The sequence below is a fragment of the Pleurodeles waltl genome, chromosome 2_2 (genome assembly GCF_031143425.1).
Source record: "Pleurodeles waltl isolate 20211129_DDA chromosome 2_2, aPleWal1.hap1.20221129, whole genome shotgun sequence".
In the NCBI taxonomy this organism is placed as follows: domain Eukaryota; kingdom Metazoa; phylum Chordata; class Amphibia; order Caudata; family Salamandridae; genus Pleurodeles; species Pleurodeles waltl.
Window position 1 is genome coordinate 499,279,455 of NC_090439.1, and position 27,418 is coordinate 499,306,872.

At 46.2% G+C, this 27,418-nt stretch overlaps 1 protein-coding gene across 1 annotated transcript in view; it reads right to left on the minus strand.

The window, feature by feature from the left end:
* Nucleotides 1-27,418, minus strand: part of ROCK1 (Rho associated coiled-coil containing protein kinase 1) — a 1,374,854-nt gene that overhangs the window by 310,581 nt on the left and 1,036,855 nt on the right. The window contains exon 22 of the mRNA XM_069219991.1: nt 24,801-24,904. Within this exon, the coding sequence (XP_069076092.1) occupies nt 24,801-24,904 (104 nt within the window). The remainder of the gene's footprint in view (nt 1-24,800; nt 24,905-27,418) is intronic.

The window sequence follows — 27,418 nt, forward strand, 5'->3', positions numbered from 1 at the left end:
CTGGGGCAACACAAACCATATACTAAAATAGTGGAATGCGTATGTCGAAATCCCCTGTAGGCAAGTGTAGTGTGTAGAGGGGCATTGGGAGTGTAAGAAAACACCAAAGGTAAGTAAGGAACCCCAACCCAGAGCTCAGGAAAGCAGGAGTAAAGTACAGCAAGTTTCCTCAGAACACACTACAAGTCTTGATGAAGAATTATGCAAGAACCAAGCAAGACTGCAATCAACCAACAATGGATTCCTGGACCTGAAGAACTGTGGAGAGAGGAGACCAAGTCCAGAAGTCGATGAAGAGTCCAGGAGGAACAGGAGCCTCTGCCCACCTGGAAGAAGGTGCACAAGTGGATTCTCCAGTTGGAAAAAAAAATACAGAAATGCACCAAAGATAGCTGCGGGTTCCTGATTTGTGCAAGAGATGTCCCATGTCGAGTTGTTGGATGCAGGCTGTTTGCGTCGCTGGATTCCGCCAACAAGCCTGGTTCACGGCAAGGGTCTTGAGGAGACAGAGAGGACTCTCCGCACTTCAGAGAGCCCTCAGAAGACCAGGCAGGGCCCACAGGAGTCCCAGAACACAGGGACAAAGAAGTTGCTAAGTGCGGTCGTTGCAGCACTACACCGGAGGATCCCACGCCGCCGGAGAACAACTCAGAGCTGTGCATCGCAGGATGGAGTGCTGGGTACCTGGGCTATGCTGTGCACGAGGAACTTTTGGAAGAAGTGCACTGAAGCCCAAGGAGCTGCAGAAAACGCGGTGCACAGGAGTACTGCCGCTGCACGGGGAGGCATGCTATTACCTCCACCAAATTTGGCCAGCTGGACCTTTGGACAGTCTGGGTCACTTTGGTCCACCACTTGTGTTCCAGGGATCATGCTCGTCAACAGGAGAGGAGTCCAAGAGTACCGGTTGTCGTCGCAGAGAGGTGCCTGCTGAAGCAGGGAAGTGACTCCGTCACTACACGGGAGATTCCTTCGGTTCTTCTGGTGCAGGGTGGAGACAGGCATTCCTCAGAGCGTGCACATCTTGGAAACTGTTGCAATTGCTGGCTGCAGCTGAAGTTGCAGGTCACAGGAGTCATCCTGGATACTTTGTTGCAGTTATAGCGGTTCCTGGAGCAGTCTGTGGTTGATCCGATGGTCAGAAGCTGAAGCAGAGGAGTCCTGGAGGAATCTTGCAAACCAAATCTGAGGAAACACCCACAGGAGAGACCCTAAATAGCCCTGAGAGGGGGGTTAGCTACCTACCCAGGTATGGATCTATCAGGAGGGATCTCTGTCATCACCTGCTGGCACTGGACACTCAGAGGTCTCCAGAGGGTCCCACCATCTTGGAATCCAAGATGGCTAACGCCATGGACGCTCTGGAGGAGCTCTGGGCACCACCCCTGGGGTGGTGATGAACAGGGGAGTGGGCACTCCCCTTTCCTTTGTCCAGTTTTGCGCCAGAGCAGGGACTGGGGGTCACTGAATCGGTGAAGACTGGATTATACAAGGAGGGCAACATTTGTGTCATTCAAAGAGAGGCTCTGGGAGGATACTCCTACCATGCCTGTAACACCTATTTCCAATAGGAGAGGGTGTAACACCCTTTTACTAAAGGAAATGCTTTGTTCTGCCTTCCTGGGATTAAAGTGCTCAATCCCCAGGAGGGCACAAACCTGTCTGTAAGGTGTCAGCAACTGGGGCTGCAGTGGAAACCTCAGAGAGCAAATAGGAGTCGGTACAATGCATGCTGGAACCACACATGCCTAAACAACGTGGTCGGAACAACGTCAGCGTTGTTACCACAGATAGCTTAACGATTTTTGTTGTAAAGGCATTCATGGTAAAGGCATGCTTGAATGGCATGTGTGGTTCCAGCATGCAACTCCCCCCAACCCAACCCCCTCACCCCTAAAACAATTGTACCCCAACCCACCCCTAAAAACAATTCTACCATACCCCAACCCCCACCCCTAAAACTTAAAACTACCCCCACCCCTATAACTACCGCTACTACCCTCCACCCCCCTAAAAATTAAAAATACCTGACCACCTACTCCAACCCCTAAAACAAATGACCCTCCCACCCCTAAAAACTAAAAATACCCCTACCCTGCCCCTAAAGCTACAACAACCCCCCTGACCCCGCCCCTAAAAACTAAAAAATACCCTAACACCCCACCCTCACCCCTAAAACTACTGCGACCCCCTAAAAACTAGAAATACCCTGACCCCCACGCTCAAAACCTAAACTACCCGACCCCCCAAAACTACCCTGACCCCCCCACCCCGCCCCTAAAAACTAAAAATACCCCTACCCCCCAGCCCCACCCCTAAAACTACAGCGACCCCTCCACCCTTAAAATTAAAAATGCCCCGGCCCCCCCACTCCCACCAACATAAGCCAACTCCCTTCTGTGCCTTAACTATGCATGAGTGTTGTTCAGCACATGGGTGGTTAAGGCACAGAACAACGAAGTTGTGGTTAATGAAAGCGTTGTTCCGCTTTCGCTGTTCACGACTTCGATGTTCGGGGGTTGGGGATGTTTCCCTCACAGAGCTGGTTTGGCAGTACTGGGTGTCCATGGTGAAGCCCCCAGGGTGCATGGAATTGGCCCCATCATACCAGATTTGGATTGGGGGTTCAATTCCACAATCTTAGACACCTCACATGGCCATATTTGGAGTTACCATTGTGAAGCTACATATATGTACTGACATATATGTAGTGCACGCTAATAATGGTTTCACCGCACTCACAAAGTCTAGGGAATTGGCCCTGGACAATGTGGGGGCACCTTTGCTAGTGCAAGGGTGCCCTCACACACAGTAACTTTGCACTTAGTCTTCTGTAAATGAAGGTTAGACGTAGAGGTGAGTTATAAGTTACCTTAGTGCAGTGAAAATGGCTGTGAAATAGTGTGTGCACTATTTCACTCAGGTTGCAGTGGCAGTACTGAAGGAGTATTTGTATGTGCTCCTTATGGGTGGCAAAATAAATGCTGCAGCCCATAAGGATCTCCTGAACCCCAATGCCCTGGGAACCTAGGTACCATATACTAGGGGCTTGTAAGGGGGGGGGGGGGGGGTGGTGCAGTGTGCCAATCAGAATTGGAATATGGAGTCACTAAACTAAAGTGACAAATTTGGTACACAGAGAGAGCACAGGAGTTCTGGTTAGCAGAACTCCAGTGACACAGTCAAGCATACTGACAACACTTATAGGCCTTAAACTATGAGCACTGGGGTCCTGACTAGCAGGATCCCAGTGAGACAGTAAAAACACACTGACAAACAGGCAAAAATTGAGGGTAACATGCCAAGAAAGATGGCATTTTCCTACATCGCTTACACTTGATCCAACTTACCTGACATGTTCAGTGATGCTGGAAGTTCTGTGGCCAGAGTCTCTGGGATGGCGGACAGTGGGTGCCCTCCAACATAGTCGGGGAGGCACTCCAGATCTCAAGCGGCCCATTGCCTCGCAGCAGCGCACAAGCATATGAGCCAGTGGGGCTCCCCTTAAAATTACAGGTCAATCGGTAGTGATTTTCAATGCAGTAGGGGAGTCAAGCTTGGAACCTCCAACTGGGGGTGAGTAAACAGCATTACAATGTGTCGCAGGTAAGAAACAGTGCATTAACAAACTCTTGAGTACTTCTAGTGGCACTGAAACACAGTCCTCTATGTTGTGCCAACCGTGACTACTGTGGGAGCAGAACGTGTCCAGAGAGCACACCCCAGAGGGCGATGCGTCGGAAGCAGCCAGGTTATATCCTGTGGAGGTGCCTTACCCTCACCCTGTCTAGAGACCTCACAGGGGGCCTCGTAGAGGGACCTGAGTCGCTGCAGCGGGACTCAGGCACCGGAGAGCCGCTGTGTGACTGCAGTGTGCAGGGATCATAATGCAGTGTAGAGGAGGATGGAGTGCTAGTCTTGCTGTTTGCCGGCTTAGGAGGCAAGCTTTGTCAGCTATTCTTGTGAGAGGCCCCCAATTGCAACCAATTCTTTAAAAAAAAGTAGGTAGGCCTGAGTGGGTCAAGACATCAGGCATAGGGGCACCAAGCTCAGAGGATGACCCATGAGGAGCTTGCCAACCTGGCCTCAACGAGCAGATTCAGGAGACTTCTCCCCCACCCTCCCCCTCTGTTCCTCAGAGCATCACAGGCAACTGCAAGGGACAAGGAAGCCCTAGTTGAATAGAGAAAGCGCGAGTAATCCGGTAAAAAGCTGCGGGCCCTGCACATTCAACAGGTGTACAGAGCAGCAGGTAGGGAGGCACTCTGAGGCGAACAGCCACATCCCGGGGGATCACGCCAGGCTCCTACAGTGGAACACAGGGTATCTCCAAAGCCTCAACACCCGCACTGCTGTGAATGTCAGCACAGTGTTGCCAGAGGCTGTGGGACTAGCCCCAAGCCTACACTCACCAGGGCAGCATACCATGGCTGTCTGGAGCAAAGCTCCCGCATCTCCAGTCTCTGGGACCTTCTCACTTAGTAGCTCCTCTTCACAATGTCCAGAGAGAGCCTTATTAGGAGCTCCAATGCGTTGACTGCATGTTCTCGGTAGTGCCAAAAACATCAAACCAAGGTTGTCCACACTGAAAGATGACGCCCTGCACTACCTGCAGGTGTCACTTCCATTTCTGGCTCACTAAGCATCAGCCACTGAGTTTGTTGCCCTGGTATTTAGAGATATGCCAGGTAGTTCACCACCAGGGAAATTCTTTGGCAGTCCAACCACTAAATCTCTTAGCACTGGAACCAAGACCCCACACCCCACCCTGCTTGTTGCACTACCACTAGGCAGTGGTGTTCTCCTTAAGCACCTGCATTAGCCTTCCTCTGATGATGGTCAGGAAGGCCTTCAATGCCAAGCAAACCATTCTCAACTCAAATAAGTTCATGTGGAATTGAGCATCCTCCAGAGAGCAGGCAGCTCAGATATCCATGTCTCCAAAATGGCCTTTCCAACCCTGAAGCGATGTATTCGTGAACCATGTCAAATCTGGGTGAGGTAAGGAGAAGGGTCTAACACTGACCCAATAACGGTACAGCAACCACCAATGCAGATGTTTTGCAGTCTCCTCCAAAATCTGGAAACAATCCAACAGACTCCCCTGATGCTGTGCAGATCCCAATATGCTATCTGGCATGTTTGACCAGCAAGGTACAGGAGCAAGGGAATAGCCAGAAAAATAAAATAATTTCCACTTTGACCCACACATGGCAATAAATAAGCAAGTAAAGTGAGCAATTCCAACTCGTCCTATGAAGTGTCATGGGAAAAGTACCACTCTTGGGAAAATTTGCAGAAAATGATGCAAAATGAGGAATATTATAGGATGACTTTAAAGGAATTTGCACAAAAACTACACATTTACCAGTATTTAACTATTTTTCTCATTCATCCTTTCCCTCTTTTTTTTCTTTTTATTCTTTATCCTTTTCTTCTTTGTCTCATTTTTCGGTTTTATGTGTACTTCAATCTTTACTTCCATCTTTCTTTCCTTCTGTCGATTCTTATTCTTTTTTTCTAGTGTTCTATCCTTCTTTGTATCAATTTATTCATACTTTTCTACTGGCATTCTTTTTTTGCCAAAATGTCTTAATTGGTTTTCATATTTATCAGGGTACCAACAGTATTAGCATCACCAGACACCAAAGTTATACAATAGGATAGCTAGAGCAATAAAACAGTTACCCTGATATGAATGTGTCTCCTAATATAGGTTTACAGTAAGGCATTGCATCACTATTGATCTAAAACATACAATAAAACAACCAATTTACCCATTATTATCCCCCACCCCGCAAACAACAACCGTAAAAACAAAGGTACCCAAGATTAGTGCAGTTGTTGGTATGTGCTATAACGAGAGGTAATGTAGGCCTAAGAGGGACTATGATATGGCAGAGGAGGTAGTGTGTGCAGGAGAGGCGCTAGCTCGTAGTGTTATAACAGAAAAAGATGGAGCCCGTGTACGTGTGGGGCCCACAAACAGTGGAAGTCTCCTCAGAAAATATTCTACCAGGGGTCCTAAATGTATTCAAAGTTTTTATAATTGTCCAATAGACCATCTGCCATCCTCTCCATACGCTGGCCTGCCACGCAGTCACCAGCGAGATCTCGGCAGCACCGAGACACAGCCCCAATACTGCACGTTCATCAGCTGTTTGGCGCTCGAGAGAATCATCATGTAATCCCAAAAGAGCATATTCAAGGGAGACTAGAATTCGGTATCGCAGGATGCTTTTAAGTTGGGCTAGTATTTCAGACCAGAATGGTCAGGAAGTCCCACCTGATATGATGAAAACCCTGAAGTAGTCTACAAGCCCATCAACAAAGCTCGGACATGTCTGGGAAAATGTTTTTCAGTTTGGTAGGATGAGGCTACCAGTCGAACAAAGTTTTGTAGTGTGCCTCATGCATATTTATATAATTATTACATTTGAGGATGTCTCTTCAAAGCTTGAGCCATTTCTCTTTTGGGATTGTGTCATCAACAGTTTGCTCCCAAAAAGCCACGTGATAGGGTTGCAGGGTAACGACAATAGAAAGAATTAGGGTGTAAATAAAGCAGACACATTGCCTATTGAAACCACATTGCAGCAACATGCAGAGTACCCCCTAACCCTTCAAAATTGTGCCAAGGTACACGTAGCTGTGAAAAAAGTTGCAGTTTATGCCCACTTTAAACAGATACAATACAATTACATACATATGACATCCCTCCCCCCCAAGCGCTTACAGGCTATGTACCCCACAAGAGATCAAAAATGCCCGAAATGTTCTCTGGAAGTCGCAGATTTTCTACATTTGATGTGGTCCGGTCCTTTATTACAGAACTACTGGACAAACACACTCGCTCAACTGCAAGAAGCCACAGGTTGGGAGATACAGCAATCAATTGAGAATTGCCTCCTGGCCCTGCTCCCGTTAAATAAGACCAAAAAACTAAGTAGAAGTTATGCAATATTAGGCCTTGTGGTGACAAAGCGCCATAGAGCTATCCATTGGTTAAATCCAATGGCCCCGACCACAGAGGCATGGAAATCTGACATGATTGAGTGGGCGGGTGTAGAGGAAGCCCATATGTGGCAAACGAGGAGGGACACAAAAGCGCTGTCCTAATATCTGGGTGAAGTACCCAATGTTTCAAAGCTGTATATACTGGAAGAGTTCTGAGTCTAGAAGATTAAAGTCGTGCTGGCAGTTCTCGAAGGTGTCAAGTTGGCACGAAAGGGTTTATGAAAATTGATGCGAGAACCGACCACTCTGTCATAGTTCTGGAGTTCCAGCGAGGTCTGGGGGATGTAAGTGACTGCAACACATTGTCTGCAAATAAGGAGATTGTGTTCTGTCAACCCAAAGGGGAATCCCTGAATGGCTGAAGTCATGCAAAATTTGGCTGCGAAAGGTTCAAAGCTCAGAACAAACGAGTGGGGGGGAGAGAACATCCTTGCCTCGTCGAAAAGATCCGAACTCACCCCAATAATCAGAACGTGTGATCGTGCAGGGCATGATTATCCTTTACCATGGCTATTAAGTGCTCGCAGAAGTCGAATTGTCGCAAGGTAGAAAAGAGGAAGGATCAATCCACCCGGTCGAAAGTTCTCTCCGCATCGACCACCAATAAGACTGCCTGTATGGATTTTTAAGCATTTCTTCCCCCCCACCCAGGTTGATCGCTCCTGGCATTCTTTATCACATTCATTGCATCTTTTCTTTTTGTAATCCTTCCATTTGTTAATTTTCATTCTTTCTCTCTTCTTTCCTTCAATTGCCCATCCTTTCATCTTACATTTCTTTATTATATTTTTCAGTTTTCCTTCTCTAGTTCCTTTTTTATTTTTATTTCTTAGATTTTTTTCCACTATTCCTTTTCTTCCTTCCTTTCACACCTTTTGTTTCATTATTTCCTGTATTCATTTGTAGCCTAGTTCCTTCATGCTTCCTTTTTCCTTCACTTTTTGCAGTGTACTTGCTTTCTTTTGCACTGCCTCACTCCAATGGCATCTTATTTCCTTCATCAATGTAATAGTTTGTCTTTTTCTATGTTGCTGTTTTAGGTTGCTTTTAAAAAAAGTTTTCTTTTGGTCGACACTCCATACCTGTGTTATTATAATTTATTCTTACTGAGTTTATTAATTATAACGTGTTTGATGACCTACGAGCCAAAGATGCATGTTAAAAATCTAAAATACAAATCAGGGTTTAAAGAGTGCAACTACTCACCCGTAAGGGTCTCAAGGCGCTGAGGGGGTTTGTTCTCTAAGCTACAGTTGAAGAGCCAGGTGTTAAGGTCCTTCCTAAATTGAGGTAGTGTTGGTGACTGCCTGAGGTGCAGGGTCAGGGTGTTCCAGTTCTTTGCTGCGAGGTAGGCAAAGGATCTTCCACTAGCTGAGGTCTTCTGTATGCAGGGTATGGAGGCTAGTGCTTGTTGAGCGGAGAGGTCTGTTGGGGGAGTAGAAGGTGATGCGGTGGTTGAGGTGGGGGGTGGTCAAGGGTGGAGGAGGGCCTTGTATGCGTGGACGAGGGATTTGAAGTTTGAACTTTCCTCGACAGGAAGCCATTGGATGTCTCTTAGGTGATTGGAGATGTGTTCGTGGCGGGGAATGTCCAGGATGAGTCTGGCAGAGGTGTTTTGGATGAGCTGTAGTTTCTTCAGGTTCGTCTGGCGAGTACCGGCGTAGAGGGCGTCGCCGGAGTTGAGTCTGCTGGTAACCAGGGTATGAGTTACGGTTCTGCGGCAGTCCTTTGGGATCCATTTGAAGATCTTCCTGAGAACACGAAGCGTGCAAAAGCAGGAGGATGAGACTGAGTTGACTTAGCAAGTCATGGTGCCGGCTGTGTCCAGTATGAAGCTGAGGTTGCATGCGTGATTTGTTTGGCGGGGTGGGGGTGTAGTGCCCGAGGGTGGATGACCACCAGGAGTCGTCCCAGGGTGATGTAGATGGTCTCAGGATGATGATCTCTGTCTTGTCAGAGTTGAGCTTGAGGCAGCTGCTCTTCATTTTGGTGGTGACGGCTTCCACCCCGTTGTGGAAATTCTTCTTGGCAGTAGTGTTGTCTTCCGTCAGTGAGATGATCAGCTGGGTATCGTCAGCGTCTGAGACGACGTTCAGCCTGTGGTTCCTAATGATAGATGCAAGCGGGCCATGTAGATGTTGGAGAGTGTGGGGCTCAGGGAGAAACTCTGTGGAACTCCGCAGATGATCGCCATAGGTTCTGACAAGTAACATGGGAGTCTGACTCTCTGTTCTGCCAGACAGGAAGGAGCGTATCCATTGTAGGGCCTTTCCACAGATGCCAGCTGCGTGGAGTCTGGAGCAGAGGGTGACGTGCAAGACCGTGTCAGAGGCGGCTGATAGGTCTAAGTAGGATGAGGACTGCTGTATGGCTGTGGTCGAGGAGTGAGCTAATGTAATCTGTGGCGGCGAGGAGGGTAGTCTCCATGCTGTGGTTGCTCCTGAAGCCTGATTGGGGGGTGTCCAGGATGCTGTTGTCCTCAATGTGCTTACAAAGCTGAGCATTGATAGTCTTTTTGATTACCTTGGCTGGGAAAGGCAGCAGAGAGATGGGGCGGTAATTCTTGAGGTCCAGGAGGTCAGCCATGGGTTTCTTCAGGAGCGGGCTTCCAGTCCTCTGGGCAGGTGGCTGTCTCTATGGAACAGTTGAGGGTGTGAGGCAGAGCTTGGGTGCGATGGAGGTGTTGGCTTTGTCGAAAATATGTTGAGGACAGGGGTCCGTAGGGGCTCCAGAGTGGATGGTGCGGGTGTCATCTCTGGTGAGGTTGGTCCAGCGGTGCAGCTTCTGTGATAGTTCGGTGGGTCAACGCTGGCGGGCTGATGGAGGGCTCGGAGAGTCTTCGGATCCACAACTGTTTTATATGTCTTTGATTTTCCGGTGGAATAAGTAGGCAAGTCTGTCACAGAGGTCTTGCAATGGAGGGATGCTAGCAGTTTCCAATTGGGATTTGACAAACTCTTTGACTAAGAAGAGCTCTTTGGTGTTGAGAGTGGTGGAACTGAAGCGGTCAAGCGGCGTGGCTTTCCTGGTGACTGATGAAGTGGTGGTGGGATTTGGTGGCAGCTTTGAAGCCCTCCAAGTCTTCCAGGGACTTGCTGTTTCTCCCTCTTTTCTCTAGCTGTCTGCAGGTCCGCCTGGAGTCCTGGAATGCAGGATGGCGAAGTTGGGTGTAGATGCTGGGTTTGTACATGCTTCAGTGAGAAAGACTATGTTCAGCGGATGGAGTTTGGTAGGTCCCAGAGAGTTCTACGACAGGTTTGTGGAGGGAGCGAATGTTGAGAAGGATGCAGCTCCGGGTTAGTATTCGATGGCTCTGTGGTGGGAGAGTCCAGTGCTTGGTCTAGTGTGAAGGTGAGGTGTCAGTAGGAGCAGGAGAACGGTCTATGGGTGTCACTGGGTGATGCGAGAAGACAGGTGGCGGAGCATCCTGTGTTCAGCTCGTGGCAGGTCTGGAAAATCGGAGGACCAAGGTTCGTGGCGCTGGGAGCGGTCCACGCGCAGATGGACGTAGACAGGCTTGCCTTTGATGCACCCACTGTGCGACTGCGAAGTGGCCTCCATTAAGAAGGGGAGGGAGTCTGGGGATCTGGTCAGGTGGGACGCAGGAGTGTGGGAAAGGACTTCACAGGGAGGGAGGGGGATGGGCGACAGGGGCAGCAGCAGTGGAGAATGGACTGCGGGAAACACAGGGAGAGTTAAAGGCTGAAGGAGCAAGAGACAGGAAAGAAAGAAAAGAAGAATAAAAACAACAGAAAAATAAGCAAAAGTAAAAAGAGACAGCAAAATACTTGCCTACAGATGGCCAATAGGCCAGCAGGTATTAGGCGCAGGCGGGAGCCTGTGGGTGGAGGTGGGCCTCGAACTGAGTCAGGCAGGCTCTCAGTATGAACGCGGCAAAGGCAGCAGCAACAGGTGGAGCTGTGCTGAGGACAGCAAGCAGACGCTGAACAGGAGGTCAGAGTCGCCGCCATAAATAAAACAATTTAATCTGCCTCAGCAGAAACCCACTTAAGCTGGTATAGTGAGTGGTTAAATAAGTCCTTGTGCAGGAGGCCAACAATCCCGGCAGACTCAGAATCATCCACACCGTCAGGACAGAGGCTGAAACTTCAACATTATATCCAAAATGTACTGGACTCTTCGCTCTGGGGCAAAGGCACAAAACTGTACTATTTCCAGAAAGGCTCCAATGAAAGGGAGCATCTGCAAAGGAGTCAGGTGTGAATTAAGCATGTAGATAGTGAAACCCAGTGATACGAGGAGTTTAACTGTCTGGAGGTTGTTGACAACTGCCTGGGTAGCCCCTGTCTTCAGCCAGTCATCGAGGTAGGTACAACTGGTACCCTCAACATCACTTTAGTGTACACCCAAGGGGCACTGGTTAAGGGAGCACTGCAAACTTAAAATGCTCCTGACCCATTGTGAATGGAAGATGCACCAGTGGGCCAGCAAGACAGGGATATGGAAATAAGCATCCTGCAGGTACAAACCACCATATAATCTGGAGGGTCTAGGGCAGACAGGACGTGGGTTAGCATGAGCCTCCTGAATTTATCAGTCTAATGGAAGGTGTTGAGAAGTCAGAGTTCTAAAATAGGACTAAACCCTCCATCCTTCCGCATCAGGAATTAGCAGGAGTAACACCTGGGTCCTACTTCTTTTTTTTTTTTTTATTGGTGGAAGAAAACATATTACATAAACATCTTTAAATCATTATAAACTGAAAACTTACAGTAAGATAATCTATGGGGGTAAAGAGAAAAGATAAACGAAAAAGGGGGATAAAAGATAAGGTACAGAATAATAAAAAAAAATTTTTTAAAAAGGGGGAAAAAACCATCACCAAATTAAATCATTCATATCAAATACAGAGCCTAACCACCCCACAAATACTAACTTGGGAATGGTACCCCTTAATTCGAAGATGGGTGACCCCAGCCGGTATGGGCCTGTACCCAGGCCTGAAACAGACCCCATATTGTCTTCCCCTTCCTCCTGGCCTGTCTCCCCTTCCGTTCATACAATGATTTTTCCAAGTAGTAAGAGGAAAGCAACCTAGCCAACCATTGTTGCCAGGACGGGGGTCGTGGATCCAGCCATGCCGATGCTATACAAATTCGAGCCACCGCCATGGCTATGAATATAAATGCCCTACAAGGTCCAGCGATTTCGCCATCTGTCCCAAAGACCATAATTTCAGGTGTAAGGTCTATATCATAGCCCACTACTTCCTTCAAAACAGATTGGATCCCTTCCCTTAAAGCTTTTAATTCCCCACAGGTAGCCATCATATGGATAATATCTGTTCCGTACATCCCACATCTCGGACAGCTTGTTCCTGTCGTACATCCCCATTTGACAAGATGGGCTGGTGAATAATACAGATCAAATATAGTCTTATAATGCTGCGCTTGTAGGGAAGATGATAATAAAGTAGTGCATCCCAACTCCAATGAACTCAGGAAATTGCTACTACCCTCTGCCATTTTCTTACTCCACCTCTCCTTGTGTTTTTCTAAATCGTCAGCTTGTTCTACTAAAAAGATAGGGTAGGTTGACCTAATGGCTAAGCTGGGTTTTGCCAACATGTCGTCCAGCAATTGGATACTTTTAAATCCCTGAGCCCCCCCTGTTTTTTTCCCTAAAAAATCCCTTATCTGTAAGTATTTGAAAAAATCCCTTTTCTGTAGCCCATACTGTTCCTGTAGGTCTCGAAATGTCTTGACCCCCGAGTTATCAAAAAAATTTCCTAACCGAGTTACACCTAATGTACACCACTTCGCCATATATTTATCGTGAAATATTTCTGGGAGTAATGGATTCTTCTTGATCATAGTATAATAATTATATCTACCTAGTCCTTTTTTTTTTACACCAAAATCGCCACCACTTGTGAGCGGCTTCTAACACTTTATACCTAGTTTTTTTGTAATATCCAGGCTCATGGTATGTTACTAGACACCCATTGGCAGCTTCTCCTATCTGCAGCTCATATATGTTGGGGCTGTCAACAATTGTAGTACCTTCCATATCAAATCCGAATAGTGGACGCATGTATTGAAAGGCTGCTGCCAATTGATACAATTTTATATTCGGTAAGGACCATCCACCCCTTTCCCGTGGAAGAGACATATATTTACTCGCTCTCCTGCACTTTCCATATGCCCATATAAACCTCATGATCATTCTGTCAATCTCTTTAAATTTTAGATTGGAGAAATACAATGGGATAGTGCGAAATAAATACAACAGCTTCGGAAGGAAAATCATCTTTATCATATTGCATCGTCCTACAATAGTTAAATGTAGATTATCCCATCTACGTGCATCTTCTCTAAATTTAGCAAGTATAGGATCTATATTTAAATTTACTACTTTATCTATATTCGGTGTGATATTAATACCTAGGTATACTGCATGATCCACCCTCTGTGTATCTTTAGTATTTGTATATTGATTAGCCAACAGTTGTGTCTTGGCTCCATTTAACGAATATCCAGAAAACCGACCAAATTTTTTCGCCACCACTTCTATTTCTTTTAGTGCTGAATCAGGGGATGGGGTTAGTATGGCTATATCATCTGCGTATGCTAGAACTTTGGTATCCCATCCCTGCCTGTGAATTGGTGGTATCTTATTATTCGCTTCCAATTGTCTCAGCAAAGGGTCTATATACAGAGCAAAGAGAAGAGGAGAGCAGGGGCACCCCTGCCTGGTTCCTCTCCTAATCAATATAGTCTCAGATTGTCCTCCCATTAGTTGTATTTTCGCCGCTGGGGATCTGTATAAGGCCCTAATTGCTATAATGAATTGCCTCCCTAGCCCAAGCTGTTCCATTACAAACCACAAGTACTTCCACTTTACCCGATCAAAAGCTTTCTCTGCATCCAGAAAGATAGCCGCCATAGGCTCTTTAACAGCTTCCGTGGAGTCAAAGAGTGCTAAGACTCTCTGAATATGATTAGTCGTGTCTCTCCCTGGAATAAACCCGTGCTGCCACGGAGAAACCAGCTTTTTGATCACCAATGACAATCGGGCGGCCAAGATCTTTGAATATATCTTGGCATCACTATTTATTAATGTGATCGGGCGATATGAGGCAGGATTTAATGGGGATTTGCCCTTCTTCTGGAATATGACTATGTTAGCTAGGTCCCAAGACGGGGGGATTTTCCCTCCTTTTTGTACCTGAACATACAGCTCCAACATTACCGGAAGCAAAGGTGACTTAAAAACTTTATAAAATTCTAAGGGGATAGCATCAGGGCCAGTAGCCTTCCCTGTGAGCAGATTGTTGATTGCCATTTCTATTGCTGTAATGTCTATCTGTTCTCCAAGGAATAGCTGGTCGCTCTTATCTAGTTTTCCTGTCGTGATAGGATACAAAAACTCTAAGGCTTCTTCATCCGAATAAGCCACTGTATCATCATATAGTTCCTGATAATACCCATGAAACACCTTTCTAATTTTATCCACCTCTGATATTAGCTGTCCTTGTCGATCTATGATCTCCCTGATTACCCCAGCTGCTGTTTTCTGTACTGCCCGAGCCGCTAATAGCCGCCCGGCTTTTTCCCCAAACTCAAGCCTTTGTGCCCGCTGCGCTAAATATTTCTCCGCTATTTTTTGAGCTGTAGTCTCATTTGCTGCTGCTTTGATTATGGCAACCTCTTCCTGTACTTTCGTTATATCTGCTCCAGCTTCTATAGCCATGGCTAGCTGTCTCTCTGCACACTGCAACTTTAATTGAAACTCTATTATTCTCCCTTGAACCTCCTTTTGCCTATTAATACTAAAGCTTAATGTTTCTCCACGTATACCAGCTTTCAGAGTATCCCAAACCATTTCTACTGAAGCGGATCCCCTATTGAACCCCAAAAATTCGGTTATCCATTTGGTCATATGTTCACGGTATTCTGGATTTTTTAAAAGACCCCTTTCAAAGGTCCATCTACTACTCTTTAATTCTAGCCCCTCCAACTCCAAATCTAGCACTATAGGGTTATGATCTGAAACCATCCGGGGATATAATTCGATCCTAGCCTGCTTTAAGAAAACCGGGGAGATTAAAAAATAGTCAAGACGTGCTAATTTCTTATGCGGAGCCGAGTAATAGGTATAACCGGGATCAGGTTTGCGCAGCTTCACCCAAGCATCCACTAGCCCTAATTCTTGTTGCAGAGCACCCATGGCCTTATACACCCGAGGTTTGCGCCCTTGATACTTTTTAGTTGCGAGTGCTAACACATCCTGTAATCCCTCCCACGAGCCATTAAAGTTAAAATCACCACATATGATATAGGGAGGTACCCATCCTGTGAGCTCAATGGCTAAGGTATCAATTACTATTGGATCGGCCGTGACCGCCCCATATATGGAACATAAAGTGAAGCTGCTATGGCCATATCTACATTCTAAGATTGCCCATCTTCCACCAGCATCAGCCTTTTGCCGAGTAAATTGTAATTTGTTGGTCCGGTCTAAAATCGCCACTCCTTTAGTTTTAGCTTCTTGTTTGGACCAAACAATTGCCTTTAGGCCCAGTGAGCCAAAAATCCCGGAGTTTTTATATTCTATGTGCGTTTCTTGCAGGCAGTAAATATCTGCCTTAAAGGTTTTCAATTCTTCAGCAACTCTCCTTCTTTTATGAGGATCGTTCAGACCACATATATTAATTGATGCAATTCTGAATCTAGCCATACCCCCCTTTTTTTTTTATACTTTCGGATCTCTTTTTTTTGGGGTCACTCAAATTTCCATATCTAGCTACACCATCCCTTAGGTTTCCTTTCCTTCCTTTTCCATTTCTTTCCCCGATATCTCTCGTCTCCATTAACTGTTCCCTTTCCACATTTTTCCCCAGTTTTACCATTATGGATCCTCCCTCCACCCTTCTTACTTTCCCTTTCCCCATCCCCTTCCCTTTCCCCTCTCCTTTGCCCTCCCCCCCAGGCCAGTCGCCCCCTACCCCACCCCTGCCACCCCCCCCCCACTGACACTGGCCCCCCATTCTGTAGAGCAATCAGACCCCTAATGGCCTGAATGTTGATGTCGTGCGTATGTCAGCCTGTCCCAGCCCACCGGTACCCCACGCGCCTATGTCTTCCCTATTTCCCTCCCCCTTTATACTCTATACACTTACCCCCGTCAGATATTCTTTTGCTTTGATTTCTGACGTAAAAACTCTTATTTTCCCACTCATTATGGTTTTTAGCCTAGCGGGGGCCAGCAGATAGGCCTCACCTCCTTTCTCAAAAAATGGCTTGATAAGCTGCCGCAGCCGCCATCTCCGCTCAACTGTAGCATGGCAGAAGTCTGGGCGGGTAAAAAATGTAACCCCATTATAAGAACGCGGATTTCTGGGAGGGGTTTTATCAGCAATTTCTTGACGTACCAGATAGCTCCCTAGATATACCAGGACCGCTCTTGGGTATTTAGCGTCTGCCCGTTGACTACCCTCCCGTGTATTTAGCGGGAACCTGTGAGCCCTCTGTACCTCATTGTCCCAGTCCCGATTCCCTAATTCTGGAAAAGACCCGCGCAGAAGAGTAACCATGTATGTCTGCATATTGTCCCCTTCTAGTCCTTCTGGTATACCCAGAAAGCGAAGATTGTTCCTTCTTTGTCTGTTTTCCAAATCTTCTAGCTTCCACATCACATCCGTTAGCTGTCCATCTCGGGTGGCATTCTGTTCTTTAAGAGTGTCCATATCATCCTCGACTGCCACTATCCGATCTTCCATGGAGCATAGCTTCGCTTCGATTTCCTTGCAAGATTTAGCTACCTTGCGGACTGATCCTTGCAGTCTCTTTGTGGCAACCCTTGCCCGATGGCTATCGATCCGCGTCTCCGTTTGAAGCTCTTTGATTGAGCTATAAATTGACTGCAGGATCCCCACATCGGTGCCTATTTCATAGTTTCTACCAGTGGCACCTATCTCTCCGGCTGCAGGTCCCGGATCACTTCCATTTTTATCTTTAGCGGAGCTTTGGTTGCCACCTGTAGAAGTGTCAGCCAAGTTAATCCCTGTATAGTCCCACCTTAAGGACCTACCATTCCTAGATGCCATACTTTCAGAGCCCTCTTGTAAACCAGAGCGTGATTTAACAGATTTCCTTTGGCGAGCCTTACGTACTGTGCACTCCCCACTTGCAGATTTGTTACCTGTTTCAGATATCTCGCTCTCGTCAGTTTCACTAAAACTACAATCAGCGCTACCAAGGTCGGACTCCTCTGTCAAGGAATAAAACTTATCACTACTTTCTCTGCCCCAGTCGTTTAGTTGGAGATTTCCCCCCCCCCCCCCCATAATTTGGTCCCTTATTTTAGGACTGCCGGGAGGATTGGCAGGTTCATTCTCCTCTGCTGTGTGTCCTAATAGGCCGCCAGGTTTCCCCTTATTTTGGAGGTCCGCCTGTTCACATTGCTCCACCTGTTGGGTTTGTGACTGCCCATTTTCGCAAAGACTGAGCACTTTTATAGTTGCTTCCCGACTGATATCTTGATTTTCTGACATGTTTGCTGTAGGATTATCACCGTAATCTGGGTTTCTAGTACTTGAGTCTAATGAAGAGGATCTTTTTACTAGACAGTCAGTTTCAGAGAAAGAGGTTGCCATAACAACAGAGGTTCTTTGCATCCCTCCAGCCAGAAAGGCAGTTATAGTAGATTGATTTTTACCTTTCACTTTGTCCTCCAGCAGGGGGGTAGTACTATCACTTGCCTTAGTACTCATCTTTGCGTCTATCATCTGTCCTAGGATAGAGGCATTCTCCCCAACCGCTTTTCCAGTTGTAGACGCTAGACGTTTATTAGAGCCCAGTGGTTCTCCTTTTCCTCTGCCAGAGCGCACAGTCTTGACACCTTCGTTTTTATCTCCCAGATGCCGATTAGCTTTAGGTGCCATATTTATTATAATGGCCTGAGATAATGATCTAATGGCTCTCGTTATGCCCACTGCTGCCACAAATACCTCTATTATTGTTTGCTTAATCACGCTCCTTAATGACCGTGCAGGAGTAGGCATATGCCATAGTGCATTTCTGTATGTGGCTACGAGCATTTGACGCTTCCTAGGATACTACACCTTCCTTCCTAGGAAGCTAGAATCTTTTTCTACCCCCTGTTCCGATTTGTTTCTCCTCTCTCTTCCTACCGCACCTTCTATTTTTATGTTAACAAAAATGACAGCCCAAACTCATGTAAGATGCGCGGAGAATTATCAGGAAATATTGATATCCTAAGGGGAATCCTCTTTATGATTACATCCGTTTTGCGCAGTTATTACTGCGGAACATAGTGTGTAGAGCGTCAATCCATGCGGCTGTAGCTAGCTAGCTTTATAGTTACTGCGGCTTAACGCAGACTTCTAAGGTATCCAGACGTAGTACAAAAGTCATGTATAGACACACTGCAAAAAACGGTCTGTGCTTTCCCCCATTAGCAGTAAGCAAGTCATATCATGTTGCTACTTCACTTTAGTCATTATTGGTCCTGGCCGGCTATAGAGTTCAATGATACTCGCCCTTCATCTGGATTAAACCACTTCAAATAATGCGGCCACCATCTGCTAAACGCCTCTGCTGCTACTGCCAATCTCGCCTTTTCAAAAAGCCATTAAGACCCTCTTTTCATTTCGAGGGGTTTTAATCTGGATATGATGCCTGCATTTTAGCCCCAGGTCCCTCAACTTCTTAATTCCCGGATAAGAAGTCAGAGTAAATCTTATTTCGTTGCTTCCTATACAGCCACAAGGGCTACAGTTCGCTAAATCAGGATAGCGTCCTTGTGCCAAGCAAACAAAGTTTTTCTTTTTTTTCCTTTGCAGTTATTAATAGTTGATTATGAAGCCTCCTCCTCCCCCTTACCCCAAAGTTACCACTCTTTTGCTGCGAGGGGGAGGGGGTCCTTGTTGTGGTTGGGCCGCTGTCCTCCAGCCGCGGTGGCTGCCGTGCCTCGCGATCCCGCAAAATCCGCTTCTGAATCCCAAAGCCTAGTGAGGCAGCTGCCGGCCGTGCGGGAAAGGGCGGTAGCGGCTCAATACGAGCGCGGCCAAGAGCGGCCGGTGCTGTGACCGTGCGGCGTCTCCGCGGTCAATTTCCTCTTCGCGCTGACTGCCGTCGCCGTGGCGCTTGGTTTCCGGTGGGTGTGGCTAATGGGCCTCACTACGCCAACACCATATTGCCCCCCGCTGGGTCCTACTTCTGATGCTGAAAACTTCTATATGGTCTATCTGCCGCCCTAATGGTGGTGGAAGGTTTGGTGGTGCTGGAAAGGAAATAGGATGCACAATTTGGAGGACCTACATGTCTCGCTGATGGCTTGCCACTGATCCATTGATGGAGGAAATATTATGCTTTACTTCTGAGGGTGGTGGTGTGCCGGAAAGGACACACTGGGGACTCAGCTGCATGTTGTCACTGATGTCCAGGGCATTGCCTTTGCAAGCCGCAGCCTAAGCCACAAAAGGGTGGGGAGATCAGTTGGGCTGGTGGTGGGTTCTGATGCCTGCAGTATTTGAAACCCCTATTGTATCTCTGTATGGGGGGGGGGGGAATTGCTGATGGAACTGTTTGGGTGGGGCAGACAGTTGAAAGGAATATGCTGTGGCCCAACTTTTTTTTTTTTTTATACATCCCGGGAGCTTTTGCCAAAAACGGGAGAGCCATCAAATGACATATCAAATAGGGATACTTGGACATCCTTGGAAAAGCCAGCACCAATCATATGACCTAAGCAATTGGTCATGTCCAAGCATAAGCAAATTTCAAGTTTAGCACTGTCAAGATCATCCTGGATAGCTTGAGTCAGAGACGCCCAGAAGCCGTCAAAGATGTCCAGAAGCCATCAGGAACTGCTTTGGGCCGCTGTGTCCCATAGGCCACGGAAGTAGTGGCCTAGGACGAGCTAGCGTTCATTGATTGCAGTGCAAGATGCGTCGAGAAAAAGACGTGCTTGCCAAATGCCTCTAATCTCTTAAAACTCATGGTCAGGCGGGTGATGGGGAAAATGTTGGGATTAACTTTATTGGAAGACACTTCACCACCAAGCTCTCTGACATGGGATGTTGTGCAATAAAGTCAGGGTCGCTAAAGCTATCTCTGGCTGCGAGTGCCCTGCCTCTTACCTGGTGGTCCTGAACATGAAGTGTCCAGAAGGGTGCCCATAAGGGTTTTGCTAAACAGTAAAAAGGTTCTATAGGCACTTGACCAGGTTGGAGTACCTCTGTCAGAATATCAGTCTTCACCTATAATGTAGGTAGTTTTAAGTCTACTATTTCTGCCACCCACTGCGTAATGTAACAGCAATTGAGGCACTTCCCTCTTTGGCAGAGCCGGGAAGAGAAACAAGGCCAGTATCTGGAGAAGTAACCAGAAAACCAGCACTGAGTGAGATCCTGTACTTTCTCATACCCGTTTTCCTGATCATATTGGGGGACACAATCACTCCCTTTATCGTAATTGCTATTGTCCAAGTCACTGCTTAAAAACCTTGTGGCCCCAAAGATTCACCAAAGGATGCTGGGAAAGTGCCGAAAATGTGGGTATGGCCTCAGTAAGAGTCTACACTTGTTACAAAGTCATATACAGACCTGGAAATTTGGGATGCATAGGGACTAGACTCAATCAGCTGCAGTGGAAATTGGGAGCAAGACCAAGTGGCATGCATGTCAACACCCTTGCACCTTCTCTAGAGTTCAAGAATGGTGGGAAGGGGGCGATTCTTACTTGGATTTCTTATGATTTTTCTTGTATTTATCAAAACACTTCGACTGATACTATGATCTGCCAGAGGAAAGACTTCAGGAGCAGGAACAAGACACTCCTTTTGACTTCGACTTGTCATGGCATGGAGTCTACTAATGTTTGGTGACATTCTGCTATGACTCATAGTCCCTTAAGCGCCCTGGCATTTCATCTGCCCTCAGCTTTCATTTGTGGCGTTTATAACTCAGCTCCGCTTGTCACTTACAGAGCAGAACAATATAGGCACACGGCTACATTATGCCACCGACTGACAAGGAGGAGTACTGTTTTGAAGTTTTGGGATCCAGTTTGACACCTGGGGAATATTCATGAAATTAGTAGCATCCATTTAGAAGTACCTATCAGAACTCAACATTTGCACAGAACATTGGCAAAAATGTTGCCCTGTCGAAAAACTCCTTCCTACATACCCCTAGGAAATTTAAAGAGGATGTGGGAGGTGGGTTCTTCCCTCTTTCCCACCCTGTGAAAAGCCTTAGACGTGCATTTTTAAAAAATAAAAGTACTCTGTTTCTTCGGTGTCATATATAATGCAAAATGATGGTCCATGTGCATAAACTTACAAGGCAGAGTTTTTCCATTAATAATGTATGCCACTAACGCTCATAGCCAAAGCTTAAATATAATACTAAACATAATAGGTGGTGACTCATTGTATTACGTTCTGTCTACAAGAGTAAATATCTGCTGATTGTGATTCTGTGAATGAAAGACTTGGAATTTATGAGTTCTCAGGATCATGGATTTTTCAGTATTGTAAATCTTCGAACACTTCATTTGAACTAAGGTATACAAAGAATTTCATTGTTTCTTGGTCAGCTTGGCATACATGTGTATGAATTGTTACTGTGATTTTGTATCAAGCATCTATTGCTACATACTAATTCTATTCAAGTTTAAATGTCACCAATGTCTTCCTATGCTTATAACTTTTTAAATCCTCTATGCAGTTCTGTTAAGGTAACTTTTTATTGCTTCAATCTGTGCCTAATGCTTGACCGTGCTGGTCAAACCTATTTTTCAAATGACAGTTGTTACTTACTTTCTTTCAAAATACCAGCTAGTTACTCTTTGATGGACGTCCATTTCGAATGTTGTACAATGATTTTGACAATTGGGTTAAGATTAAATGTTCTCCATTCAGAAAAATAATTATTATTTCTGGAATGCAGTTTCTAACGTAACATATGCTCAAATTCCTGTTATCATTCTATTAATTGGCAATGCATACATCAGAGGACTATCATTTGTCACCCGTTAGACTTGATCAAATATGACCCAACACGGAACACATTAATGCCTGAGGAGGCTGCAGTTAAGACCTGCAGTATTTTTTTTTTTTTTTTTTTTTAAATTATCGGCATTCACTGTGTTTAAACTATAGGATTTCTGCTTGCTGCAATATACCGCTACAGATGAAAGAATAGATTTGATATTGGCTTTGTGCACTTTTAATAAAAGAAACAGATGTGAAGCCCAGAACTGAAAAATGTAACAAGCCCACTTGCTAATATTACTGTTCTAGCAGCTATCCACACCAGATCTGCTTCTTATTTTCAAAGATTGGCGGAGCAAAAAACCCTGATATTTATATAATTTAACACTCTTCAAAAACACACCATTGGATTTTCATATATGCCTTTAACCAAATAAAATTTTTGTCCTACGTACTTTTACCTGCTCATCCACTGCAGTATTAAAGCTTTTATAGAATCCAAAATCGCTGCGAGCTTATGGGAATGGAGAAACAGCAAAACCAGCGAAGACGTTGCCTCTTTCAGAGCCGTCATTGCTACCCATCACCAACGCATCAAGAATGCAAAAAAGCCACACTCCTTGAACGCATGAACACCTCCCCCGCACAACACGAGAGAACTCTTCACAGTAATCAAAAATTAACCAATCCTCCCTCCGAAGCCACCAACATACCTCACTGCAAGACCTCTGAGACAAACTGGCCACTTACTTCCACCACAAGATTAAAGACATCTATGACAACTTCCTCCCACAGAACCCACCCAGCGTCAGAACCTATGACTGACCCAGCCCCTCAGAACCCACCCAAATCATCCACAGCTGGTCCATGCTCATCACAGAAGAGACTGAAAGCATCATGAATAGCACTCACGTCGGAGCTCCAACAGACTCCTGTCCTTACCACATCTACAACAAAGCCAGTGTGTCGATCGCCCCCAAACTCCACAAGACGCTAAACTACTCCATCACAACAGCCACCTCCTCCTGAAGAAACTCACAGCCGACTTATCAGAGCACAAGAACTTCAGATCCATCTCGCTGCTACCGGACCTAGCCAAAGTCCTAGAAAAAGCCATAAACTTGCAACTGCAACAGTTCCTTGAGGACAACTCTTTGGATACCTCTCACTCTGGATTCCGCAGCAACCACAGCACGAAGACAGCTCTTCTTGCAGCCACGGATGACATCCGCACACGCCGACCATGGACACACCGCAGCACTCATACTCCTCGACCTCTCAGCAGCCTTCGACACTGTCTCCCACAGCACCTTATGCACCAGACTTCACGACGCAGGAATCCGCAGATAAGCATTGCAACGGATCCACTCGTTCCTCACCGGAAGAGCACAGATTCAGGCTCCCACCCTTCATTTCCAAACCAACAGAATTCAGCTGCGGAGTCCCTCAGGGATCCTCCCTGAGCCCAACGTTCTTAAACATATACATGGCCCCACTGGCAGCCATTGTCAGAGATCACAAAATGAACATCGTGTCATACGCCGATGATACACAACTCATCATATCCCTCACTGAAGACCCTGACAAAGCTAAGAGGAACTTTCACACCAGAATCAAAGCCGTCACCGCCTGGATGAGGGAGAGCTGCCTCAAGCTCAACTCGGACAAGACTGAGATCTTCGGAAACTCCACCTCAGCCTGGGACGAACTCCTGGTGGCCCACATTGCTCAGTGCATCATCTACTTCTGCTGAAAACACCTGCAACCTAGGAATTATCCTCTACTCCTCCCTATCAATGACCAGACAGGTAAACGTAGTCACCTCTTCCTGCAGGCACACCTTCCGCCAACTCTGCAAAATCTACAAATGGATTCCAGTTGACTGCCACAAAACAATCACCAACGCCCTGGCCACTATTAAGCTCGAATACGGCAACACATTCTACGATGGCACCACAACAAAGAACATCAGGAAACTACAACTCATTCAAAACGCCACTGCAAGACTCATCCTGAACCTCACCCTCCAATAACACATCTCTTAAAACCTGAGGACCCTCCATTGGCCCCCAGTAGGGAAGCAAATCAACTTCAAACTACTTCCCAACACCTACAGGGGTCTGCACAACATCGGATCAGCCTACCTGAACCATTGCAACTCTTTCCATAACCCTGCAAGACCCCTCCGCTATGCCCAGCAGGCACTAGCTACCGTCCCACGCATCCAAATAAATACAGCTAGAGGAAGATCTTTCGCATACCTTGCAGCCAAGAGCTGGAACAACCTGCTCACGTACCTTAGACAAAGCCCATTTCTCACCATCTTCAGGAACAACCTCAAAACAAGGCTCTTCGAATGAGGCCCAGACCCACCACCAGCACCTTGAGACCCTCACAAGTGAGTAGTTGCGCTTTACAAAAACTGATGGGACTGCATATTATCCATTTTAAAAAGTACTGTATCACACTTATAGGAAAGACAGCAACTACTTTTGCTGAACTCATTTCAGTCATACACAATCTTCTAAATGGAGATGCATGATTTTTCATAAAGACCATTTCAAAGAAAAGAATCAAACACTTCTCATCTCCAATGACCCAAGGAAACCATGAACTGAATTCAGGCATATATATATATTTTTTTAACTCTGCTTGAAAGAAAAGAAAAAGGCTTTTTTCATTTTCAAACTTAGCTGATGTATTGGTCACAATACACAGCTGAAAAGTGAATAAACATCTCTATTATGCAAACAAGTTTAGCTATGTGCCATTTTTAGCTGAAAGATGTACAAATGACTTACTTTTCATTTTGCAGCTCATGTATTTTCTTTTGAAGCTCTTGGTTCTGTTTACTTTTTTCTTCAATTTCCTCCTTCAACTCCTTAACCTGAGTTTTATAAAGTGTCTGGAAAGAAAAACAAATGGTTGTTATTTTGCAACATTCTTTATTTTAAACCTTTTCCATTAACACTTCAGAATTAGAATCTAAAAGAATCATGTCAATCCCATTTCTACCACCTGAAAGCCACAATATTCTACCCCAGCAGTGAGATGCACAAAAAACATAACCGGGTTCAAATGATATTTTTCCATTAAATAAAGAATTGCTGTAACTGTAGTACTGACATACCAATTAGGTAGGGAAGCAACATATGTACATTGTTTGTCATTGATCTTCAACTAATTCTTGCATGGACATTCCTTTTTTACCTAAATCTATTTTTATTTGAGACTCAGCTATTACATCATAATGAAACAAGCAACGGAGAACATAAGAAGTGAGAGACATCATACAACATAATGTAACACACTCATTGTTTCAGGATTCATAATGTGATCATATAAAGAATCACAAGGTAATTGTAATCTGGTCAGGGATTGGCATCCTTGCAACACACTGTGGCATAATAAGAGAACCGAAATAGCATTCAAGGAAACACCATCACTAAGGAGAAAGCAGTTAATTTCACAACAACGCACATCCCATTCCCAGTCCAAGGGTCAGGGCACAAAGGGAAGTTATGTCATTAAAACTTAAAGTACCAAGCTTTAATACATCTTGATTGCTGATCAGGGCTACTCCGAGAAAAGGATCCAGACCTGCACATATTTAAGATCCCAGAGGTAGTGCTGCAATTGGTTAAGGTTTAGGGCTTAGGGCCCTACTGACTTACAGACTTCCATTGGCCATGGTCACCTGTTCACCAGGGTTATTTAAAACAAAGGTTTTAGGGGGTCCAGGCAAAGGGTTTCTGGTTAAGTGCCCTGTCTGTGTGGGCCTGGAAAGACCCCGTGACCAGTAATTCTGCCTACAATCCACCCACAGCAGGTAAACACAAATACCTCCTCCCTTTAGAAGGTAAGAACCATATTTATTCCTTGTAGGAAGTTAGCTCTTTATATACTATCTCAAAGTGAGAGTTAGTGTGCACGGAGTCCAAGGGTTCCTCTTAGAGGTTGATAGTGGCAAAATTAGATAATACTAATGTGCTATTTTGTGGTAGTGTGGTCGAGCAGTAGGCTTCTCAGAGGGTAGTGTTAAGCATTTGTTGTACACACACAGGCAATAAATGAGGACACACTCAAATACTTAACTCCAGGCCAATAGGTTTTTCTATAGAAAAATATTATTTTCTTAATTTATTTTAGAACCACAAGATTCAGAATTCAAGTAAGTACATACAATGTAAGGTACTTGGCATAGGTAAATACGGAACTTTGAATTAAAACAGTAATGCACACAGTTTCGGTAAAAATGGCAATGAGCTATTTTAAAAGTGGACAATGCAAAAATCAACAGTTCCTGGTGGAGGTAAGTAGTGGTTAGTTTTTCAGGTAAGTAAAACACAAGTTCAGTCGGGGCATAGGCAGCCCATTGTTGGGGGTTCAAGTTAACCCCAAACACCCAGCACCAGCAACACAGGGCCAGTCAGGTGCAGAGGTCAAAGTAGGGTCCAAATAGCATATGTGCCTATGGAGAATAGGGGGGCTCAGGTTCCAGTCTGCTAGCAGGTAAGTACCTGCGTACTTGGGGAGCAGACCAGGGGGGTTTTGTAGAGCTCTGGGGGGCGGGGGGAAGGGGGGGGGGAGGTGTTACAAACAGGCACACAAAATACACCCTCAGTGGCACAAGGGCGGCAGGGTGCAGTGTGTGAAGTAGGTGTCGAGTTTTAGGTTGAAATCAATGGAGAGACCTGGGGGTCACTCTGGCGATGCAGGTAGGGCACAGGGGGCTTCTCGGGCCAGCCACCACCTGGGCAAGGATGAGGGCCGCCTGCTGGTCACTCCTGTACCGGTAGTTGGTTTCTCTCGGGCCTGGGGACTGCAGGTGCAATGCTTCTTTCAGGCGTCGGGTTCCATTGTTACCGGGCAGTTGCGGTCAGGGGGAGCCTTCGGATTCTCTCTGCAGGCGTTGCTGTGGGAGTGCATGGAGGTCATCTCAGGGTGTGCACCTCGTGGGAGGCGCCTGGGGGTCCTCTCTACAATCTTGGTTCTTTTGTACACGAGCCAGGGGTGTCGGGTGCAGAGTGTTGGGGACTCACGCTTCCAGAGTGAGGATGGAGTCCCTTTAAAGATGATAGTTTCTTGGTCAGAGCCACTGTCACAGGAGTTTCTGTGCAGGGCAGTCCTCTGAGTCCTCAGAGGTCTCTGGTCCCGCTTGATGTGTCGCTGTGCAGGTTCTTTGAGTCTGGAGACAGGCCGGTAGGGCTGGGGTCCAGTCAGTTGTCTCCGTCGTCTCTGCAGGGCTTTAAGGTAAGCAGTCCTCCTTGTTGTAGGTTGCAGTAATCTGGTTTCCTGGGTTCAGGGTCGCCCCTGAATACTCAATTTAGGGGTGTGTTTAGGTCTGGGGGGCAGTAGCGAATGGCTACTGTCCTTGAGGGTGGCTACACACTCCTTGTGCCTCCTCCCTGTGGGAGGG